General features: G+C 31.3%; 1 protein-coding gene and 1 long non-coding RNA gene across 2 annotated transcripts in view; one reads left to right on the plus strand and one right to left on the minus strand.

Annotated features, from left to right (window-relative positions):
- The first annotated feature begins 434 nt into the window (after nucleotides 1-434).
- LOC126883554 (uncharacterized) lies at nucleotides 435-2,227 on the plus strand. The gene is made up of 3 exons (XR_007697708.1): nucleotides 435-704; nucleotides 792-1,196; nucleotides 1,906-2,227. It is a non-coding gene; the product is annotated as an uncharacterized LOC126883554 (long non-coding RNA).
- A 14,389-nt stretch (nucleotides 2,228-16,616) lies between these two features.
- The window catches only part of LOC126883599 (uncharacterized), a 52,016-nt gene continuing 44,381 nt past the window's right edge, over nucleotides 16,617-24,251 (minus strand). The window contains exon 3 of the mRNA XM_050649251.1: nucleotides 16,617-16,822. Coding sequence (XP_050505208.1) covers nucleotides 16,617-16,822 — 206 coding nt within the window. The remainder of the gene's footprint in view (nucleotides 16,823-24,251) is intronic.

Raw genomic sequence — 24,251 nt, forward strand, 5'->3', positions numbered from 1 at the left:
ATTAAAATATAACGCTATTAAAAAAAAATCAATCAAAAATTTATTTGCATAGTTTCATTTTTTTGTGAAGCCATTGAATATTTGGGGGTTTATTATATAAATATAATTAATTTATTGAGTAGACATGGATAATTCGTTTAACAACAGCAATATTTCAAATGTGGTCACAAAAACTAATTAATTCTATGTATGTACTATTATATATTTATTTATTTAATAATTTATTTTATTTTTTTGGTTATTTTTATAAGTTATTTTATTTTTGGTTGAGCCAATTATTATATATTTCGTGGGGCCAATTATTATAGAAGTTATTTTATTTTATTTATTTTTACTATTAATTATTTTATTTAATTTATTATAGAATTATTTTTTTATTTATTTTTTATTTTAATATTTTTAATTTAATTATATTTTTTATTAAATATATACTGATTTAATAATAATTGATTTTAATATTGATTTTGCCCGGCGCCATCTATTAATCACTTACCTTACTAGCTCAGTTATAAAGTGAATTCTGCATGAGATCTCCTATCTGTGGAGGTGTGAGAAAAGATTTCTGAAATATCAACTAAACAAACGACACAAAAATACAGCTATATGAAATGGTTGATAAATAACAAAAGACAGTCGAATATTGTACACGAATTTGGAAATATATTGAAAATAAAGGCTTTGTTATGCAACATCAAAAATACAAGGTAATTATACAATAATATAGATCAGATCAATATGATATCAACTTGAAATATTTGCTGATCTATCTAACGCTAAATTATTTATTTTAGGTTATCTAGTCGAAAGTCTGAAGGAAGAAATACGATGCAATGAATTTAACTATATAAAAAAAATAAAAGTATTTGACAAAAAATTAAGTCGAAGATAACCCAAAATTATCTTGAATATTCAAAATTTGTTATACTAAAGCTAGAAAATGAAAAAAACATTGACTTTAGATCATGATCAATTAAAAATATAAACTGTTCAGTACAACCTTTCACGATGTAATATGAAGATAAACCAAACTGCTATGAAGTCTCTTCGGATCCAAGAAGAAACCAACTCCTTCTATTTCACTGGAACAATGTTCTAAATCTGGTAGATACCCGCATCACAATACTTTTTCACTTTTCTTATAAAGTTGAGGGTCATTTTTGAAAATTTTTTCTTCACCATGAAGATTATTTATACAGGTTAGTATAATAAAAGTTTTTAATTTAAAATTTTTACGATTTACCGCATTTTTCTCAAAAATTGCGGAGCTCCTTATAAACAGGTGTTGCTTGTTCAAAAGCCTGCAGAAGTCTCTCTAAAATGGATTCCTTTTGGCTTGGCGTCCCTTCACAGCCAATGGAAATTAATTATTAATAACAATCCTTGCTATGAAAATTTGAATTCACCAATCAAAAAATTCCAATAAATTTGACATTTCATCAAAATAATAATTTTGATGAAAATTTTGGAAATATGAACCCAAATTGTGATTCTATCCTAATCTTTGGGTATAATCTAATCTGGGATTTGAATAGATTAAACTTTCTAGTTCATTTTGATATAATTTCCTTCTTGCTAGGTGCCCTTATTAAAGTTCTATTAGGGTTCATTTCAACGTCCGACACTTCATTTTTAGTTTCTTTATCACTTACACTCACATATTAAAATTCAAATATTTACACAATTACTACATACAAAGGATTGAAATAACTTTCAATTTACACAAAATAAATCAGCAATTGAATATGCATAAGCCATTTCCTCAAAATATCATTCTTATACGTTAATTTGACCTATAGTTTCGACATTTGTCAAAGCTATTATTCTATTGAACTATTTTCCACATTTTTCTTTAAAATTTATACTAATACTATTAATATTGAACTAACTATTGTTCTCAAATTTTAGATTAATGTCTATTTCAACATAATTTCACAAATCTATACATGCAGCTAAATGATGCAAGACGTATCACCTTAACGAAGTTCCTTTCGAAGTGACTTTTGGAAACATGGAACCTTTTGATGATTCTTACGAACAAATAAGGCTATTGTATGATACAAATAGAAGTAATTCTCTGGTAAAACTCAAAATTCAAATTATTATATATTCTATTTACTAATTTCTAATTTATATGTCATTGAAATATCATCTTTGATATAGGATTACCTATTTTGATTTCTTATGTAATTCTACCTTTATACACTTAAATAAAACCATCTTATAACTATTTAATTATTACTAAGTGCTCTCCTAACTTTAGTTCTTTTTATAATTCTCATTCTTCTCAACCTTCCAATCAACGATACCCCTCAAAAGTGGCAATAATAAAAAATTATCCATATACTTTGGGCTTTATTAAAATTACTAAATTATCTATTATTTTTAACTATTCTATGGTTTGAGTATCTTAAAAAATCATAATAACTATTTAAAATCATGACAGTACATAATTGACATAGCTATGTATACATTTTTTGTTATTTTAAATACGCAATATTTTATCAATATATTGCAATACAGCAATGTATTGTTTTATTAGACAAATAAATTCGGAAATAATTAAATGTGCACCAATATTGATGTACCAATTAACTTATGGCCCATATACAGTGATGAGTGAGGTAATATACGGCAAAATAACACAAAAGACATAATAATAATAAGAATAAAGATGGAGACATTCCAGAGCACGGAAGTTCTCGCCAGTGCCGCACACCCCCCGTACATGCGACACTATATAAAGACAAAATTTTCGATTTTCTAAATCTGACTAAATGGAAAATTCCCTCTTAACAGGTTGTAAAATTGTAAATTTTTAAAAATTGCGAAAACCATATCTTTGTTAATATTCGTTTGTTTTAAATGCTAAAAATAGCGTTCTACTCACGGTACACTTACAGACTGTACCTGTACCGTGGTTCTACTTGTCTCGACATTCGAAACATTTTTTAAAAGAAAAATATATACCGGGCTTTGGGAGCAGGTACCGCACAGACAGGAGCGTAAAAGAGGCCCCCGCAGCATGAAGCTTGCGGGGTGGCAATATGCAGTCCCGGATTAAGAATCTGGAGGCCCCTATAGGCAACCCAAGCTATGAGGCCCCTAAGGAAACTTTTGCCTTTTCCCCTTCAAAACATCGGAAAACCCCTCCATCTCCGAGCGGTATACCTTTGGTATATTAGTGGACATTTTGTAGACTTAAACTCAAAATTTTTGTTTCGTTTTGTAAAACGTATTGCTCGAAGAAATAAAACAAAGGAACAGTCAAGAAACTGTTTATTTATATAATTCTCCTTAAATTAAAACAAAAATTGTTCTAAGATATTTAAATTTTAAAGAAACACCAAATTATTTTAGTTTTTTTTTCTGTTATAGTTATCATTAAACGAATCATTTTAAAGTACAATAATTTTTGCTACTAATAAAAAAAAAGGTAGAAAGAGTATAGTATTCTACTCACATGTAATGGCTAATACTAACTCTCATGAATAACGACTCTCGCCTTCGGTTCCAATCATCTTCGCAAACTCCATCATCGTGAGCAATACCCATCATTACATGCTGGTTGAATAATATACTATTACAATTACACTTATTCACAAAATGAAAATCGATTTTTTCCAATATATCGAAGAATGTTAGAGATTTTATATTTAAAATGGACATGTCTGTTTTCTTATGGCAGGACCATCTTGTAAGAAAATAACAGTGAAATGTATGCACGCCATAAAAATTTTATCGGGGTTTTTGTTCCCGTAAACCCCTCAAATGTTTTTGTTCGTTCCAATTAAATTATTATTGTGGTACCATTAGTTAAACACAATGTTTTAAAATTTTTGTGCCTCTTAGTACTTTTAGTACTTTTTAAGTTATTTTTTTTAAGATGTTACAGTCATAAAAAACACATGTCCATTTTAAATATAAAATCTCTAACAGTTTTCGATATATTGGAAAAATCGATTTTCATTTTGTAACTTCAAAGGGCTGTAACTTTTTTTATGTGCGCATTTGTACTAATGTTACGTTAGGTTAAATCGAACATTTTTTGGTTCCAGAATATGTGATTTAATTTATGTTACACTTTTTTGTTACACCCTGTATACATTTAATAATAACAAAGGTAAGAATGTATTTAAAAATACGAACAATTCAGCCAGATTTGATCCAGTCTTCACTTTTTCTTCTTCTTCTTCTTCGTCTAGCGATTCACGTCCACATCTGAACATAAGCCTCTTCAATTCTTCCTTTCAATTGTTTTTTGTTGTACGCTACTTGTAGAAAATTTTTCCCGGCAGTCAGTTCCAGATCATCTGTCTATCTCATAGTAGGTCTGCCTCTGGGTCTTTTGTGTTGGTATGGTCATCATGGTCTCCAGGTTAGAATTGTTTTGTGCCATTTGTTTAGATCGCTCTTAGCTACATGTTCAGCGTATTCCCATTTCAATTTTAATGATTTTTGTACCACATCAGTGACTTTGGTTTTCTGTCTTATCCATATGTGTGTTTTCCAGTCTTTAAGTGATATTCCAAGTATTGCCATTTCCATCGCGTGTTGAGTGACTGAGTATGTTCATATTCTTTTTTGTGATTGTCCATGTTTGTGCCCCATATGTTGATATCGGAATAATGCATGCATCAAAAACTTTAGATCTAAGATTTAGTTGAATTTGCTGATTTTTGAGTATACATATAGTTCAGTTTGCCGAATTCTGCCCATGCTAACTTTCTTTTTCTTTTTGTTTCTTCCGTTTGAATTTCCCTATTTAGTATTATTTTTTGTCCTAAGTATATATGTATATTCTTCAACTTTTTCTCTAATTTTGTCGTTTATTATTGTTATGGTTTTTTATCGGAGTGCATGGGTTTTGTTTTGTTTAAATTAATTTTCAGTCCTATTTTAGAAGATTCGGTGTGTAGTTCTGAAAGCATGTGCAGTCTTCACTATTCAGAAAGTTATAATAAGGATAATAAGGCACCAGCAGTGCCGGCGCTAGGTTATAAGTTGCCGCCTGCAAAACTAGCACAGGCGCCCCTTATCCCACACACATACACACAGATAATCGTACAACCCCAGCCTCGGGAACATTATGTGTGTTCAAATGGAACAGTGAGACCCACATGTCTGAAGATCAAACCGGTCACTGCGTAACCTAACCCCGTATCTATCTGACTCCCAAGCTGTACCACCACCCCTCCCCATCGCAGTACATATCAAATAAGGGTAAAAACATGCCGAAGATACATGGATGAGCGCGATGTAGGTCGCGATCGCGGTCGCTACATCGATATCAAAACAAACCTTCATTTTCTTATGAGATCGCACATACCAAGAATGTGTCATCCGTTCACCCTCGCGACCTTGCATCGCGGTTTACAGCGATGTCGGTACCAAAACAGGATACGAAAAGTATCTTCGGTATGTTCTGCCAGTCATCGATGTAAACCTCGACCGCGATCGCGACCTACACCGCGCTCATCCATGTATCTTCGGCATGTTTTTACCCTTAGGAGGCTTTGTACTAAACGTTACCTTGGATGCACTTGGTAATGGAACACATCCTCTGTATTACTTTATGTGGTTAAACCACCTGATTTTAGGTGTAGCTAGAAGAACTTTCTATTTAACTAAATAAAAATAATAACTTAACCGTAAATTAATAATAGTACTGAGTAGTACCTACTTAAATATAATTTTATATTAATTGAATGCTAGATTCTTTAACTGCAGAATACAACTTATTCTGTATTATAATCACCTGAAATAATACTAAATGTTTATTTTAAATATTATGTTTTTATGGGATTAATACTTAACTTGATACCTATTAATAGGTACATAATACTTAAATAATTAGACAGGCGCAGGCGGCAAGAAAACGGTATTACAATCTTGTTTATTTTACTAGAAATCATTCATTTCCTCTCATAACTGCTGATACAAAACTAACAACTTGCAAGAAATTTGAAGAACATAAACAAAGCATTCTCATTAAGATCAAAGTTGTTTGGTTGAAATATGATATCTTTGACCAATATATTACATTACTACATGGTAAGAATTCTATGCCGCATTGCATAATATCTTTGTATATTATGTGATATGCACAACTAACAAACAAAGATTAGGGTATTATGATGAATTAAAACCACATTTAAAAAAATGAATTTTTCTATTTTAGTATTTTACATAAAACCAGCAGAAGCTCACTTTGGCGCCCCCCAAACAGGGGCGCCCGCCTGCAATGCATCCCTTGCAGGCCCGTTATCGCCGGCCCTGGGCACCAGTCTATTCTAGTAAGGAAGGATGGAAATAATCCTGAGGGTATCCCATGATAATCCTGATAAAATACATTTTAAACATTAAATTAGGAAGTACATATTAACCTACAGGATACAAGCACGTAAATATTTAAATTAAAATACTAGCTTGTGGAAAGAATGTTAATTAAAACTGAGAAATGAACTACTACTCAGTCACAGAGAAATACCAACTAAGAAATTGAAGAAGTGCTTTATAGCAAAAAGTTAACATAACAACTACTATTCAAGAGATACGTAATTATTAAAAACAAACCAGCTTTAATAGCCCAGTAAATAAACGTGAAATATGGTGATATTGTCCTTTTCATGAGCATTTTTCAGTGCGTAACAAATGATAGGAAAAGGGGTAAGTCCTTGATAATACACATTTATGACATTTATTCTAACATGACATTTTAGTTAAATCTGACAGTTATCACATTTTATTTTCAATTTGGAATAAAAACAAATCAAATGTGTTTCTTGCATTTATAAAATGGTGTTTTCTTTGATTTGTATAGTCTTATAAATTATACAGATTATATTTGTAATATTATTATCTAATTTAAAAAAAAATATTATTTTTTTATTACGGCGCCATCTATCGACAACTAGAATAAATGTTATAAATGTCACCGACGAAATGTAATCACCGACGTGCCTTTTTTTCTGTCACATAAAATTTAATGCGTTAGAAAGAAATCGAAAAACTGTGACGCACTGAAAGATGATCATGAGAAAAAGAATACGGTGCAATTTTCAGTGTCACCAGCGAATGGTATGAAAATTTGAATTTAGGTTCTACTTACCCTCCAGTTCAAAGTTGGACTTGTGCCTTTGGTTGATTTTATTTGGGTGGTGAAAGTCACCCCTTTTTGAGTGGTGAAAAAAGGAACGTTTAAAAAGAGTATATGGATAAAACTAATTCTAAACAACTTTTAATCTCTAAAGTTTTTTCACTCTAAAATACTTCAAAAAAGTTAATATTTTTCGACTTATTTGCAACTAAAAATGTTTATTTTCAACAAAAGAACCACGTTTCCAGGTAGTTTTTCGCAAATAACTGAAGAAGTAAGTATTTTTCGAAAAAAAGAATGTGTGTGTACTTTGTACGCACGTAAGAAATTATACTTGTATTATATGATTTAACGAAATTAATATACTTTTTATTTATATTTTATTTAAATATTAAACTAATTTATACTTACTACTTCTCAAACATTTTTATTAAAACAGTGCCAAAAATTAAAATAATAAAAGAATAAAACACACACAAACACATTAAAAATGCCACAAATGATTTCTGAACATTAATTGTCGGAAAATTTTTTAACTAAATACGTATTTTCTGAAAATAAAATTATATAATAAATATACTTACAATCATAAAATGTATAAAAAAAAATAAAAAAATAAAAGTTTTTATTGGGATTCGAACCAGCTATCACCGCGGTTGGTATATTGGGGTTAATTCGCCTTAAACGCTTCGCCACGGAGGCAATGTGTCATTATGTGCGAAGATCGACTAACTAAACGGATTAAGCTTTTGACATTTTTGAATTAAATTAAATTATTTTGATTTTGAATTAAAATGATTTAGAATTGAAAAAATACAACAAAACATAGAGTAAGAAAACAATATATTAGGTGAACATTGATAGAAATTTTGATGGTAATTACCGATGGCCTAAAGTCCCTGAAAGCTTCTATAATGTTTATTTTAATAAGTTATAGAGGTGAAAACAGAAGAAAAGACAGCACACATCTTATGGAAAAAATAATGTCACTCAAATGCAATAAAATTTACATTTAGATTCGTCTCAAAATTACAATGATTTTGTAGCATTGCACCAACTCTGAATTTTAATTAAGAAGGGCGTAAATTGTAATTGAATTTTATCAAAATCACATTTTTGAAGTTCATAAAAGTGTCATTCATAAATACTATTAGTCTATTAGCTATTCACAAGGGTTTACCCAGCAAGCTAAGCGGATTACAGGAACTACATGCTTTTGTACGCCTGGTCAAATTGTATCTACTTTATTATTGATAAGATAAGACTAAGCCTCTTGAAGAAAGATTTACCAACTGGCAATTTACAATATCTTTTTTCTCTCTTTGACTCACGTACACTCCCATTTGGTTTTAGATTTATTTATATCAATTTACGCACTCGTTAAGCAAAATTCAGAGTTGATGCAATGCTATAAAATTATTATAATTTAAAGACGAATCTATTCATGTGAATTTTGTTTCATTTGAGTGACATTACATATTCCATAAGATGTGTGCGGTGTTCTTTAGTGTGATTTTTAATTTCAAATATTTCATTCAAAAGAAACTTTCTCTTTCTTCTAAGTGACTTTCGACCCTCGGTTATAATGTAATAATTCAGTCTGCGTTTAAATTTTTTTAAAATATTTATTAGTTTTCTCAGCATTCGAAAAAAATGAATGCATTTAAATAGCGTTGTACCAATATTTTGCGCCTATCCCCTTAAATTACCAAAAAATTAAGCACTTTTTGGGAAAAGTGTTTAAAAAAGCTTTATTTTTTATTTGTTATAAAAGTTTGTAGCATCCAAATTAAGTGTGTCAAGCTCAAACTAAAATTAATCCCTTTTTTGGTGAAAAAATCAAGCAAATCGCCCCCTAATTAGCATCCCAAATGATATTATTCATTACTACTTTACAATTTACTTTACTTGTGTATTTTTTATATATGACCTGTAAGTTTCACCAGTTCAAATTGCTTATACTTGAAAGGCTTGTAGTTGAAAGGGCTTGAACGAGTCACGAATCACGAGTGTATGCAAACTTACAGCCATACATATTATTAACCAATTTTTGTCTTGCAGAAAAACAAAATAAAACCAAAACATTTATAAAAGCAAAACCTACATTTCTTTATTGTTAGAGATTTTTCGAATCACTCATACTTTTTAAGTTACTTTGACAAAAAAGTATTTTTACAAATTTTAAAAAGAATTACTATGAAAACAATTTTTTTCAAAAATAAGCAATTGGGACCAATCAAACATTTTTTTACCAAAATATAGGGGCCAACCTCATTTTGTGCGTAACTCGCTTAGTCTTGATGCTAGAAATTTTTGTAAAAAAAAATAAAAATATAGTTATTTTTAAATACTTTTAGTATAATAGTAAATACTTAAAAATTTAATAGTTTTCCTCGAAAAGTGCTTCATTTTTTGGTTATTTCACGTTGAAATATTCGCTTTGGAATTTGCTTTTACTAGATCTACAGACTTTATAAATACGCCATTTTTTCTAGGAATATTTTTTTCGATAAAATACTTACTTTCTGAGTTATTTGCGAAAAACCGCCTGAAAGCGTGTATTTATTTTTTGTTGAAAAATAAACATTTTCATTATAAATAAACTCTATAGATCAAAAGTTGCTTAGAATTAGTCAGTTTATTAATTTACAGACTTATTCTAAAAGTATGCTTTTTCACCCCCGAGAAGGCGTGACTTTCACTCCACAAGTAAACTCAACCAACGCAACGGCACAAGTCCAACTTTGAACTGGAGGGTAAGTGGAACCTAAATTCAGATTTTCAAGCAAATTCGTCGTGACTATGAAAATTACACTCCAAAACGGTCTTTCATTCAAAACCGAACTCAAGAATTTTAAATGATATTATACATACCGGGTGTCCACTTATATTTTCCCCCATTTTAACTGCCGGTAACTTCTAAACAGCTCAAGATAGAAATATGCGGTTTTCGCGGAAATGTTTTATTTTAGTAAAAGTTTTGTCTGAATGGATTGAATTTTTCGACATCTTGGATATTAAAGCACCCTATGTAACGCACAGCTGAATGTGGCTGAATTTTTATGTTTGTGCGTTACAGTGTTGCCATGCTGTTTTCTATAGATTTCTTTTATAATTTCAATCAATGTTAAATGTACCTACAAGAATAATAGAATAATAACGTTTACTTCTCCGTCATTATACTAGGTAAAATGACAAATGAGGTGTCAAATGAAAGCTTATAATCCAAGGATAGTACTAAATGTGAAAAATTAGACCTAGATTGTCTGTCCCTCAAAAAATAAGCGTTATATTGGGGATTTATAATGTTGATATTAAAAGTTGCACTATTTTTTTTTTATAAAACATTTTGATCTAAAACTTACCAGAAAACTTCTTTGTACTCTTTACTTTAAAATAAATGTGATTGAGAAGCTAAATTTTAAACTTCGTCACACAACTTTTGCGATTAAACTTTGCAATGCACAAATCCGCACCTTTTTCTTTGAAAAATTTATAACATTTATCATGATAAGAATAAAAACTTAAGGCAGATACCTTTGTCTTTAGAAATGTTACAGCTATATAGTGTAAAAATTTCAGCAAAAAATATTAAAACGAAACAGAGTTGTAGCGAGGTAAACGCAAAAAAACGTGATTTCTTTTTTTTTATTTTTAGGTTAAAATTGCGATTTTGACAATGTTTCCCCACATAAAATTCAAAATAAACTTCATTTTCGTTTTCAGCACCCTCGAAAATATAAAGTATGAATAAAATTAGCCATTCATCCCTCTGTGGTCAGTATCTCGAAAACTAAGCGCTTTTTTGAGTGTCACGCTCGTGTATAATATCACAAAAATTGTAACGTGATAATATGAAAAAATAGAGGATACGGCAACGATGTCACGAGTGATGGTCGGATCGAACGCCATAATCTACACAGACATATTAGGGTGCTTTAATATCCAAGATGTCCGAATGTTTTATATCGCTGTCAAATACGAAAAAAAAAATACAGATTTTTGAAAAAAAAAGTGTTGACTTTTTTTAATGGAACACCCAGTGTAATTTTTTGTAAAATGAAATAAAGGTCATTCACCTATCCAGAGATATAAAGTTTTTCCAAATCGGTTGTCAAATCACTGAGTAATTCACTTTTAAAATGAGAGGTGCAACGTGGATATCACATATCTAAATAACATAACTAACATAACTACTAAGCTAATTGATATTATGTAATGTGATTTCCACATTACATCTCTAATTTTAAAAATTAATTGCTCACTTATTTGACAACCGATTTTAATAGTTATTTATGATATAAGTGTTAAAAGTACAATTTTAAGGCACGCATGTGAAGGTTTATAACGCACATGAGTGCCTTAAAAATGTACTTTTTAACACGTATATCATACAATATTTTTTCTACAAACGTTATAAATTTATAAAATAAAATATTTTTGTTAATTGCTGAAACCATGAAACCTATGATCCGTAAAAGGTAGAACTGGTTGTCTACACTCGAGGGGAATGTCTAAAAATTCTTAACGAAAATATTATATCGTTACGTAAATTTGTTTTTTCTACAAACGTGTTAAAAAGGCAATAATACAGTTTAAATTAAATTTTAAAAAACCTTTTAAACCACCTTTTTCAAATTGCGCAAGTTGTACTATTAATATTAATGTTAATAAATGAAATATAAATATTTTGACGTTTCACAATTTGACAATTCCTTTTTAAAAGTACCTTAGTGCCTAAAGTAGCATTTTTAATGCTCCTATGGAGTACTAAAATAGTTATTTATGAAACAGTTCGTGAAGTATATTAGTGAGCACGAGCGACAGCGGAACGAGTGCTATACATCGCGTAAGTTCGCAAAAAGTACTTCACGCACAGTTTCATACAATATTTTATCTACGAAAAACAAATAAAAAAACTGTAACTCTACGTCACTGGAATTCATTTCTATTCTACAATTTATAGAACTTTGACATTTAAAAATTCTAACTTCTTTCAAACCACAAAACTGTCAAAACTTTTGTTGTAATTAAATGTCATCACCATGACAATGCGAGTTAAGGATATTTGATTATAACGACAGAGACAGCAATACAGTGCATGTCTATTCTTAATTCAGATATACTTTCCAGTTTACCTCACATTTGCAGTGTTCGTCAACCTAACAAGAAAAATTAGGTTATGTAGAGATGTTGGTGGTGGACATAAATATACAGCATATTGTTTTATTTCATTTACCTATTATTGTTTTGTTAATTCTTTTTATTTTTGATTAAAGTTCTGTGTTCAAGGTTTTGTCTGAATTTTTATGTTTTATAATGTTAATCAAATTTAATTAATAAACCAATGATATAAATTCAGATTAAAACAAGGCATAGGTAAGTAATTTTTGCACGGCTAGCTTTGATCCCAATAATTGTGGATCGCTCGTTATGAAAGTGTGCGAAAAAGTAAAGCCCATTTAAAATACATTGTTACTTCACGCACACTTTAAATCCTTCACGCACTGCTATCTATAATGACAGTTCTCACAAACTAAAAACGTATGCATAATATGAGATAGAGTAGGTAAATGGCATTTTTAACACGGTTGTAGAAAAAAAATTTATATCGCTGGATAGGTAAATGACCGTTTTTTCAAGTTTTTTTATAATGCTTTTAAATAAAAAATGGCGGATTTTTTAAAAAACGTTGTTGACTTTTTTTATTAAAACACCCAGTATATTTTTTGTAACTTAAAAAACGGTCATTTACCTATCCAGCGATATATAATTTTCAACGAAAACTTTTCGTTTATAAATTCTTAAAGTCTGTGTGTTATTGCGTTGCCGTTCCTGCAACAATTAGAGCATATTTATCGATGGATTCTTATGTAGTTTTGTCTTCTGAACCCAAATCTGAAAACAGAATTTCGATATCTCTAACCGTCTTCGAGATAATCCACCTCAAAATCTAAAATGTGACGTCACAATCCTTTTATTTTCTGCCGACACACTAAACGTCAGCTGAAATCGTTGCTAGTAAGTAGGCTAGTTTTTTAATCTGAATTTGTTAAGCAAAGCATAGGGTATTTACATTATTTGAGTTTGACACTTGGTGGATGTCAAACTAAATTTTAAATAAAGTATTAATAAAATATCAATGACATTTGATAGTGAATTTAATTATTATATAAAATAAATACGATGTTCAAATATACAATTTGAGTATACTTTGAAAGTAATACTTTATGAACAATTTTAAAAAGGTTTATACGAGTATACGGCCGCCCCTTTAATGGGAGTACCTAATGATTAATGGACTGTTCCATTTGTTATGAAATGAAAATTGTTATTATAGTCGGTTCGCTAAACTCAGACACAATTGGCTAGTGATTTTAGTAGGTAATGTTTTTGTTTTTTGCCAATTTTGACAAAATTGGCAAGATTACTAATTATTTAGTAAGTATTAACTATTTAATAATTATATTTTTTGCCAAATTGGTAAAATTACTAACTAAGATCACTAGTCAGTTGTGTCTGAGTTTAGCGAACCGACTATATGAAATGTTGTTTGGAATAAAAAATTATGGTCTGATATGTGCAATTACATCCTTCTAATGGAAAAAAATATTTGAAGATTTTTTTCAAATTATGGATACCAACATTTTCATTTATAACTCTTTTATTTTTAATTTGACTAAGAAAAGTAATTCTTCATAAAAAGCTCTTCATGGTCTAAGATTTATGGTGCAACCATCATATATCAAATTTTATTAATTTTATACGAGGTATATAAAAAAATATGAATTTCGATCAAGAGTAAAGTACCTTTATAGTTCACAACATTTAAGTTAGAATGATATAATTGCACATTAAAACATAATTTTTAATTCTAAACAACTTTTCATAATAGCAATTTTCCATATTATGAATTAAAATACGTAAATAAACAAAGTTTTCGTTATGATAATTCTCGCATTTTCAGCTTGTTTTAAAATCGGTTGTCAATTGAGTGAGCAATTAATTTTTAAAATGAGAGATGCAATGTGGAAATCACATAACATAATATCAATTTGCTTAGTTATGTTATTTAGGTATGTGATAATATCCACGTTGCACCTCTCATTTTAAAAATTAATTACTCAATGATTTGACAACCGATTTTGAAAAACTAGATATCGTTAGATAGGGTAGTGACCTTTCTTTCAATTTACAAAAAAATATACTGGGTGTTTCATTAAAAAAAAGTCAACAACGATTTTTTCAAAAATCCGCCATTTTTTTTCGTATTTGAAAGTGATATAAAAAATTCAATCCATTCAGACAAAACTTTACTAAAATAAAACATTTCAGCGAAAACCGCATATTTTTGTCTTAAGCCGTTTAGAAGTTATAGGTAGTTAAAATGGGGGAAAATATAAGTGGACACCCGGTATATCTGTAATTTTCGCAAATTGTCAAAATATCTGAATGTTAGCTATAATGGACACGTTAATTTACCTAAATTTTAACATTTGATAACAATAATTTCCTTTGAAACCAGCTTTTTGTTCATTGATTGTAAGCCTTTAATATTGAGAGCGCTACCTGTGTTGACATCTCCGTTTTTGCTCCTTTTCAGAAGTTAATATCAACCCCTATAATTAGCATTTAATCGAAAGCAATTTATTGAGGTGGTAAGCTGAATTATATTCAGATCAATAAGTTGGCAGAAAGGCCTTTTGCCATTTTTCTTGGCGCACAATTCAAACCAATTAAAGGAGTGGAGACTTCCATTGTCCTCTTTAATTCAACATCGACTGTTATGAGGGCGATATAAATGATGGGGTTTTTGGATCCTTTGCACAGGAAAAAGTTGTGCTGAATGAAATAATGAAAGAGTTTACAAAGAGTTTCTACTTTCTTTCATCGTAACTTTCATTTTTATCGGTAAGATTATATTCTTGGTTGAATGTAAAATATTATTTTACATGTAGAAAAAATATTCATGTTATAATTTAATTATTTATATTTTTCTTGTAGCATCTAAATACAATTTACTATTTTTATTGGGAATAAACTGCAATTTTATTTAAAATGATTTGGACGTTTTTTGGACGTCTTGGACGTCTGGACACAGAACATTAATAAATTAAACAAATGTTTTTTATTTTGTAAAAAAATCGTCTAATACATCAGTTATGATTTAAAATAGCGTAAATATAAAATCGGAATTTGATGTTAATATTGAGAGTAAACTAAACCAAATACTTACCATTTCGCATTGTATCTTGAAGTCTTTTAGTTAGTTGTTTTTTCCTCATGATTTACTATGGAATCACTAACAGGAGAATTTTACTGCCATTATTGCATGTGGTTGTTTTCTAAAGACAAATCATTTTTGTTATGACTTTTCTGACGAGTATTCTCAAGTTACAATTATTTCTAGAACTATCTTCGAAAAAAGTCGTTCCAGAAACGTAACTCAAAAATTTTGACAATATCAGTCAGAGTAATCTATTTTAAAATGTATAATACATATTTGAATTGCCAATATGAATGAGCCAGATTCCTTTTCTTCCAGTAACAATGTTCAACATCTTATCATAAAACCTATCCTTCAATTAATAACTCCGCTACTTAAAAATATTGACTTCCGTCTGTCTAATCCATTTTTTAATCCTTTAGGTACTTCGCACCTGGGCTAAATGTTTTCCTTGGATAGATATTATATCACTTACCATTTTTAGAACCATGAACCTTCTAACATTCTTGAAAAACATTTTTAGAAATTATACAAAAAATCGATATAATTAACATGCAGTGTTTACACATGTGAAACATACGAACGCTAACAACTATACTATTATGTTGGAATAAGCAGTTATTTTACAAATAAAATGCCAATTTACCGAAATTCTTTTATTTAGTTTTTTTTTAATATTTGTAGATATGCAATTAACAACTGTTTTTGTGTGTAGCATTATTTTTACAATTTAATTATATATTTTATATTGGTTACTATTTAATTAATTGTTAGGTAATCAAAAAATGCCGACAACTAAATATTGGAACAAGCGGTTTTTAACAAATTAAAATAAAATTAATAAGGCGTAAAGTCGCCCTTAGCTTGAATAACAGCCTGAACTCTATTAGGCATTTTATCAACTAGGCCTTCACAGAACTCAGGAGTGAAACTATCCTATATTTCTTGCAATTTAGTACGTAGTTGTACGCTGAGGGTTATTTCTTAGGCGTTGTTTTATTTTGTGCCAAAATGTCTCTATTGGATTAAGATCCGGGCTACTAGAAGGATGTGACAAAACTTTAATGTCATGTTCTCTCATCCATTTTTTGGTAGATTTAGCCGTATGGCATGAGGCTCCGTCCTGTTGAAAGATAAAATCTCCGGATGGATATAACGTTGCCGCACTTGGTAAAAACGAATGTTCAAGGATATCTTGATATTTGGCTGCGTTTAGTATGCCTTCAATAAAATGTAAAGTTCCCACCCCTGTGGCCGACATACAACCCCACACCATGATACCCTGTGGAAACTTTACAGTCCTTTTGAGACAATCTTTATGGAATGCTTCTGTCTTTTCCCTAATCGCACGCTTTCGGTAATCTCCCACACAGACATCAAATTTGCTTTCGTCGCTATAGAAAACTTTGTCCCAGTCAAGTTTGGTCCACGAAAGTTTAGATTTAGCCCAAATAACGATTCCTTTTCTGAGTTTCCGTCAACAGTGGTTCTTCTTTGGCCTAATCAAATAAATAAAAAAAATAGAAAATTTATAACGCATAACAACTAACCAAACATACCTTATAAAAACTAAGACCGCTTTTGTGGACATATTTCCGACAGCATTCTCTGGAAACATTCATCCCAGTTTCTCTATTCCATCTAGCAGTTACTTCTCGTAGTGTATTTCTTCTTCCCGACTTACATATTCTGATTAAATGTCTGACACTCCTTTGAGAAATAGCTTTTGGACGGCCTGAGCTTTTGCCGCGAACATCAATACTGGCAGTTTCACCATATTTCTTAATTATATTAAACACAGTAGTTGTTGCTACCGTTAATTCACTGGAAATTAAACGCATTGTTTTCCCTTTGTGGTACTGATGAATAATAATTTCTCGCACTTTTGGGTCAGTAGGTTTTCCGCGTGCCATTATTGTATTTTACTGAAAATTCCACACCTGTAATTTTGAACCAATCAAAATACGTTATTGTGACAGATCACCATGGCAACGGAGGTATTATCGGAAATTTTTTGCTCGTGGGGTACCCAACAGCGAATTATAGTGGAAATTTTTTGACGTTTACAATAACAGAACATTTTTGACAGACTGGTTTTTATTTGTTTACATAATTTAGTTTTGATTCATTTTAGTTACAAAGCTAAGATGTTTTCTATATTCTTCGGACACCTCATCTCTTCTTAATGGCGAAAATGCAGGACTTTGAATGTTTTCAATTAAGTTTCTATGTCTAATAAAATATATATAATATTTAGACACTAATTTATTTACCTTTTTCCCATTCAGTACTTTCAATTTTGCGTAGTTTAGTTTTAAAAAGGCCAAAAAATAATTTTCTATCACTTGTAGTTATTCAAAACTTATGTAAAATTGAAGAATATACTATTTTCTACCTTGAAATGATATTCCCATGCCACTACAATGAGTAGAAATTACGAATTTGAAAGCCTAAATAATTGCTGACAAAGCTATGGCGCGCTATTAATCTGTTCATGCAGCTTTGGATTTTCAAATGCAAATTTTGTGTGGAATTTTCTTACCGAATACCACGCGAAGTCAAATTAATATCCGGAAATTTTTTTTTGATCATGAATATTTTTAGAAAATTTCCCTCGTCTGCGACTCGGGAAATTTTCAAAATATTCATGATCTCAAAAAAATTTCCGGAAATAATTTGACCTCTAGTGGTATTACTAGTGAAAATTCCACACCTGTAATTTTGAACCAATCAAAATACGTTATTTTGACAGATCACCATGGCAACGGAGGTATTTTACCGGAAATTTTTTGCTCGTGGGGTACCCAACAGCGAATTATAGTGGAAATTTTTTGACGTTTACAATAACACAACATTTTTGACAGACTGGTTTTTATTTGTTTACATAATTTAGTTTTGATTCATTTTCTATCACTTGTAGTTACTCAAAACTTATGTAAAATTGAAGAATATACTATTTTCTATCTTGAAATGGTATTCCCATGCAACTACAATGAGTAGAAATTACGAATTTGAAAGCCTAAATAATTGCTGACAAAGCTATGGCGCGCTATTAATCTGTTCATGCAGCTTTGGATTTTCAAATGCAAATTTGGTGTGGAATTTTCTTACCGAATACCACGCGAAGTCAAATTAATATCCGGAAATTTTTTTTTGATCATGAATATTTTTAGAAAATTTCCCTCGTCTGCGACTCGGGAAATTTTCAAAATATTCATGATCTCAAAAAAATTTCCGGAAATTTTTTGCTCAATTAGAAATCCAATGAAATCAATTAGTTTGTGGTCATCTGATTGAATACAACCGATAAAACCAACATTATACTGAAAACAGATCCCATGGGCTGTTTTCACTCAATCATGTAGCTATGGATACCTACATTTCGTTTCATTTCGATTTTGACATTTCAAATATTCAATATTTCAAAATGTCACGATTTGGTTGTAATACTGATGAGAATATTAATGAAATTATCGAATCAAATATACCAAAGAATACTGTTTACAGTAAAAAATTTGTATGTTAATTGCACATTTAAATAAATTGTTTCTGCTCTGTATTTTTTTTTTCATAACCAGCAAAAAATTTTCTATCCGAATAACCCTCGAACATTGGTAAATGCTCAAAAATGTTTTAACAACTTTCTCAAGCTTGTTGCTTACAGGCAACAGACCTCCGCCTACGGCGTCGGTCTGTTTCCAAGCAACAAGCTTTCGAAATCTGTTATAAAATTTTTTCGAACAATTATCAATGTCCTTGGGTTATTACTACTGATAATAAAACTGGCAGTTGTAATTTATTCAAACTCAAATGACGCGTTATAATTAAGGTGCGTTTGTTGGTATCTGTCGGCGACAAATTGTCGGCAAATCGCATGCGCACTTCAAAATAATATAAATAATATCTTTAATAGATAGATATACAAGGTATATTTACCTAGTATAATTTCATAATTAGTTATTAATATTAATTAATAGTAAATATACCTTGTTTATTTATTTTTTAACGGTATCATTTATATTAGCACCCAGGTATCATTTATATTAGCATTAGAATGGCACCCAGACACGACGTCAAAATCATACTGGGAGACTTCAATGCCAAACTAGGTAAAGAGGACCATCTTAGAGCGGTGATCGGTACACATAGCTTACACGATAACACCAATGATAACGGATCAAGATTGGCAGAGTTCGCTGTAGCCAACAATATGGTAGTGAAAACTACACAGTTCCAAAGGAAAAATATACATAAAGTAACCTGGGTGTCAAATGACGGAATCACACGAAACCAGATAGACCACGTGCTCATCGACGGAAGACACTCTAGCAATATCATCGACGCACACAGTTTAAGGGGAGCAGAAAGTGACTCTGACCACTTCCTGGTCAGAATAAAAATAAGAACAAGGCTAAACACGAGACATCGAAAGCAACGCCAACAAGCAAACAGATGGGACATTTCAAGGCTCGATCTACCTGATAATGAACGCCAATATCAGTCACTGATCCAAAATAAATTGCAGACAATGGAAGAAGAAGAGACATCAACACCAGAATTGACCATAGACCACAAATTGCAAAATATAACAAACGCCATAGAAAGCGCCGCAGCGGAAACGATAGGGAAACAAAAGAATAACAAGAAGAAAAACCAGTGGTTTGACCAGGAGTGCGAACAAAGCTTACAGCAGAAAGCAATCAAGAGGCTGGAGCTACTAGCGCGACCTACAGAAGAGAACAGGGAAGACTACAACAGAGTAAGGACTCAAACGAGAAGACTTTTGAGAAGAAAAAAGAAACAGTACCTAGAAGCACGAATACAGCAACTCGAGGAGGAACATAGAACCGGTCAGTCTAGACAGTTTTATAGGGACATAAAAACAATGACGGGCAACACGATCAACAGCCCAAGATTTATAAAAGACGATGCAGGACAATTGCTCACTGACGACGAAGAGATAAGCCGCCAATGGAGAAAGTATTTTGAGCAACTCTTAAATACAGAAAACCCCACAACGACAGGGCAACAAAGACAGTACCAGTTAGCCGAACCTGAAATACCAGGGCCCACACTAGCTGAAGTAAAGTCCGCAATTTCGTCCCTAAAAAACCACAAAGCCCCAGGCCCAGACGGCATACAGGCGGAACTACTAAAAAAAGGGGGAGACAAACTACATCTTGAGATATATCATCTTATAAGAGAAGTCTGGGAAAGAGAAGAAATACCGAAACACTGACATGAAAGCCATATAATACCTATTCACAAGAAGGGAGACAAACAAATATGTCGGAACTATAGAGGAATATCGTTAATTAATACAACATACAAGATTATATCCATAATACTGTTTAGAAGATTAACTCCATACGCAGAGGAAATAATAGGCGACTACCAAAGCGGATTCAGACCGGGAAGGTCGACTATAGACCAGATCTTCGTCCTACGGCAGGTGTTGGAAAAAAACTGGGAATTCAACCGCGATGTACACCAAATCTTCGTGGACTTCAAACAAGCTTACGATTCTGTTAGCAGAGAAGCATTGTGGGAGACTATGGTAGAAATGGGAGTACCTGGAAAACTGGTACGATTAGCAAAGGTGAGCACGGAGAACGCTTCAGCACGAATCAGAGTTGGCAGCAACACGTCGGAGGAATTCCTCATTGACACAGGACTTAGACAAGGAGATCCTCTCGCCCCCCTGCTGTTTAACTTCGCACTGGAACATGCAGTAAGGAAAGCTCAGCCACAACTGACAAACGGATTTGCCGCCCAAGGATCAAAAATACTATTAGCCTTTGCGGATGACGTGGACACAATTGCACAATCCACCAGAGATGCAAAAGAAGTTTTCACCCTATTCGAGAACGGAGCCAAGGAAGTTGGTCTTAAGGTCAACGAGGACAAGATCAAGTACATGGTGGTTACGAAGAACCCAAGACCAAGGGTTAGACAAAACGTAACAATTAATGAATACAATTTTGAAGTCGTCAAAGAATTTAAGTACTTGGGAGCGATCATAACATCTGGAAATAACTATGAAAAAGACGTGGCAGCCAGGATTATTGCAGGAAACAGGGCATATTACTCGTTAAGGACCCTACTTAAATCAAAAATACTCTCAAGACCAGCAAAAATAAGAGTATATAAGACAATAATTCGTCCCACAATAACGTACGGAAGCGAAACCTGGACTCTGAATCAGCGGGAAACAACAAAATTACTGGTACTTGAAAGAAAGATACTCCGGACTATCTATGGGCCTTGCAGAGAAGAGACAACAGGAGAATGGAGAAGAAGACACAATGATGAACTCCAAACAATATACGGAGATGAAAACATAGTACGCTACATTAAATCAAACAGAATACGATGGGCGGGTCACGTACTAAGATCAAGTGACGAAAGACTTCTAAACGCCACATTCTGGGAAAGGCCCGATGGAAAAAGGTCAGTTGGTCGCCCAAGAAAGAGATGGAAGGACGCAGTAGCCAGCGATCTACGCAAAATGGGAGTACAGCAATGGGAAATAGCTGCTCAGGACCGACAACAATGGAGGGAAATAGTAAACGCGGCCAAGACTCACATAGAGTTGTAGAGCCAAATGATGATGATGATGATGATCATTTATATTAGGTAAGGTTAGGAATTGTCAACGACTAGTCGCCGACAGGTGCCCGCGAACCAAGGTTCATAGATAGGGGTTAGGTTATCTCATAACTATGTGGGCGAAGTGAGAGGGAGGGGAATGCCTACGTCACTCGTACGACAAATTCAAGTTTGACAGTTGTTTGTGGTTATATTTCCGTATATTTTTGTGGAATTTTCTTATAATATCGTTTATTTGTTTAATATTTGTTGAGTTTTTAAGCATATAAGGACAATATTACTTTAATTACTTATTTGGGTCCTATACAAAGGCAGTAATGACTTGTGAAGTGTGTTTTCGTAACCGTGTAAGATTAGTTTAACAATTATAATATTACACATAATAATATGTAGTTTTGTATGTTATAACATTTTTTAGATGAGTGGTGGTAACATTTGTAGCATATTTATATGTAAAAGCAACTCCAAAATTCCTGAACCAGATGGAAACAAAATAATGTTTTTGGACATTTCCCAAATACCTTAACATTATCAAACAATAATGGATAATAAAATGTTACAAGATAAATGGGCCTCTAAACATAAGAAAATAGGTAGCAAACATTTCCTCGTGTCTGAATATGTTAATATTATGTTACGTCTTTTTTATATTTTAACCTAATAATAAATTATTTATATTATTCGTTCTTTTGTTGTTGCATACCACCAAAAATGATAAAAGTGCTGCACATTCCACGAAAAACATAATAAGTAAGTACCTACATATTAGTATTTTTGATTTTAAACTTTTTCTTCTATTGTTTTGGATTTTTGTGCTAATTAAATTGTTTTCTCCATTTAAAACATACATAATAAGTGTTAAATGAATTCTAGTTTTTTGTTAGCAGACTATTGATTTTAAGGGAAAAATTGATATAATTACCAATATAAGAACCACTTAATATACTTATACCCAAGAAAATCTCAAAATATATTGCAAAACCTAAGTATTTGAACCTTTTATTAGCATTGTCTCTTATGACAATTTTAAAATTGTCGTACGGATGACGTATTCCCGCCTTTAAAAAGCCAGCCTTTTTTTGGTCTACAGTTATGAGACAACCTACGCCCTAATCTATTAACCTTGCCCGCGAACGCTCTTATACGCTCTGAGCTTCACTGGTGGCGCTCCTAGCGGATTACTAATTCAACTTTCACCGGTAATTTGTAAATTTATTATTTAATTGTTATCGCTTAATATTTACAACGCAAAAAAGTAATTAAATTGTAATCGATTTTTTTAAGATTTTGCTAATCATTTTGACGTTCTATTGATAAAATATGAATTTCTTACTTCGGATACTTTCACAATTATCGTGTAGATGGCGCTAAGATTAATAGAATAATTTATAATTACATATTACGGAACAGTAAAAAAACTTAAATTCAGTATTTAAAACGTAAGTATATTTAAGGTAAAAATACAGGGTGTAACGAAAATACAGGTCATAAATTGAATCACATATTCTGGGACCAAAAATAGTTTGATTGAACCTAACTTACTTTAGTACAAATGTGCATATAAAAAAAGTTACAACCCTTTGAAGTTACAAAATGAAAATCGATTTTTTTCAATATATCGAAAACTATTAAAGTGTTTTTATTGAAAATGGACATATAACATTCTTATGACAGTAGCATCTCAAGAAAAAATTATAGGGAAATTTGGACATCCTATAAAAATTTTATGGGGGTTTAGTTCCTTTAAACCCCCCAAATTTTGTGTACGTTCCAATTAAATTATTATTGTAGTACCATTACTTAAACACAATATTTCTAAAACTTTTTTGGCTCTTAGTACTTTTTCGAAAAGTCAGTTTTTATCGAGATATTTTGAATATTTGTCAAATCCACCACATATTTGTATATGGTTAAGTACGATTATGGATACTTGGTAATAATATAAAAAATTATTGTATGATTTACATTTTTAGGTATATTTTGAACCGTATTAAAAAAGAAGCCATATCTCGATAAAAGGTGCCTTCTCGAAAAAATACAAAGAGGCAAAAAAGTTTTAAAAACATTTTGTTTAACTAATGGTATCGCAGTAATAGTTTAATTGGAGCATACACAAACATTTGGGGGGTTTAAAGGAACAAAACCCCCATAAAATTTTTATGTAAACATATTAAAAAAGAAGCTGCAACTCGATAAAAACTGCCTTATCGAAAAAATATGAAGAGCCAAAAAAGTTTTAAAAATATTGAGTTTAACTAATAGTATCACAATAATAATTTAATTGAAACGTACAGAAAAGTTTGGGGGGGTTTAAGGGAA

The sequence above is a fragment of the Diabrotica virgifera genome, chromosome 4, assembly GCF_917563875.1.
Source record: "Diabrotica virgifera virgifera chromosome 4, PGI_DIABVI_V3a".
Lineage (NCBI taxonomy): Eukaryota > Metazoa > Arthropoda > Insecta > Coleoptera > Chrysomelidae > Diabrotica > Diabrotica virgifera.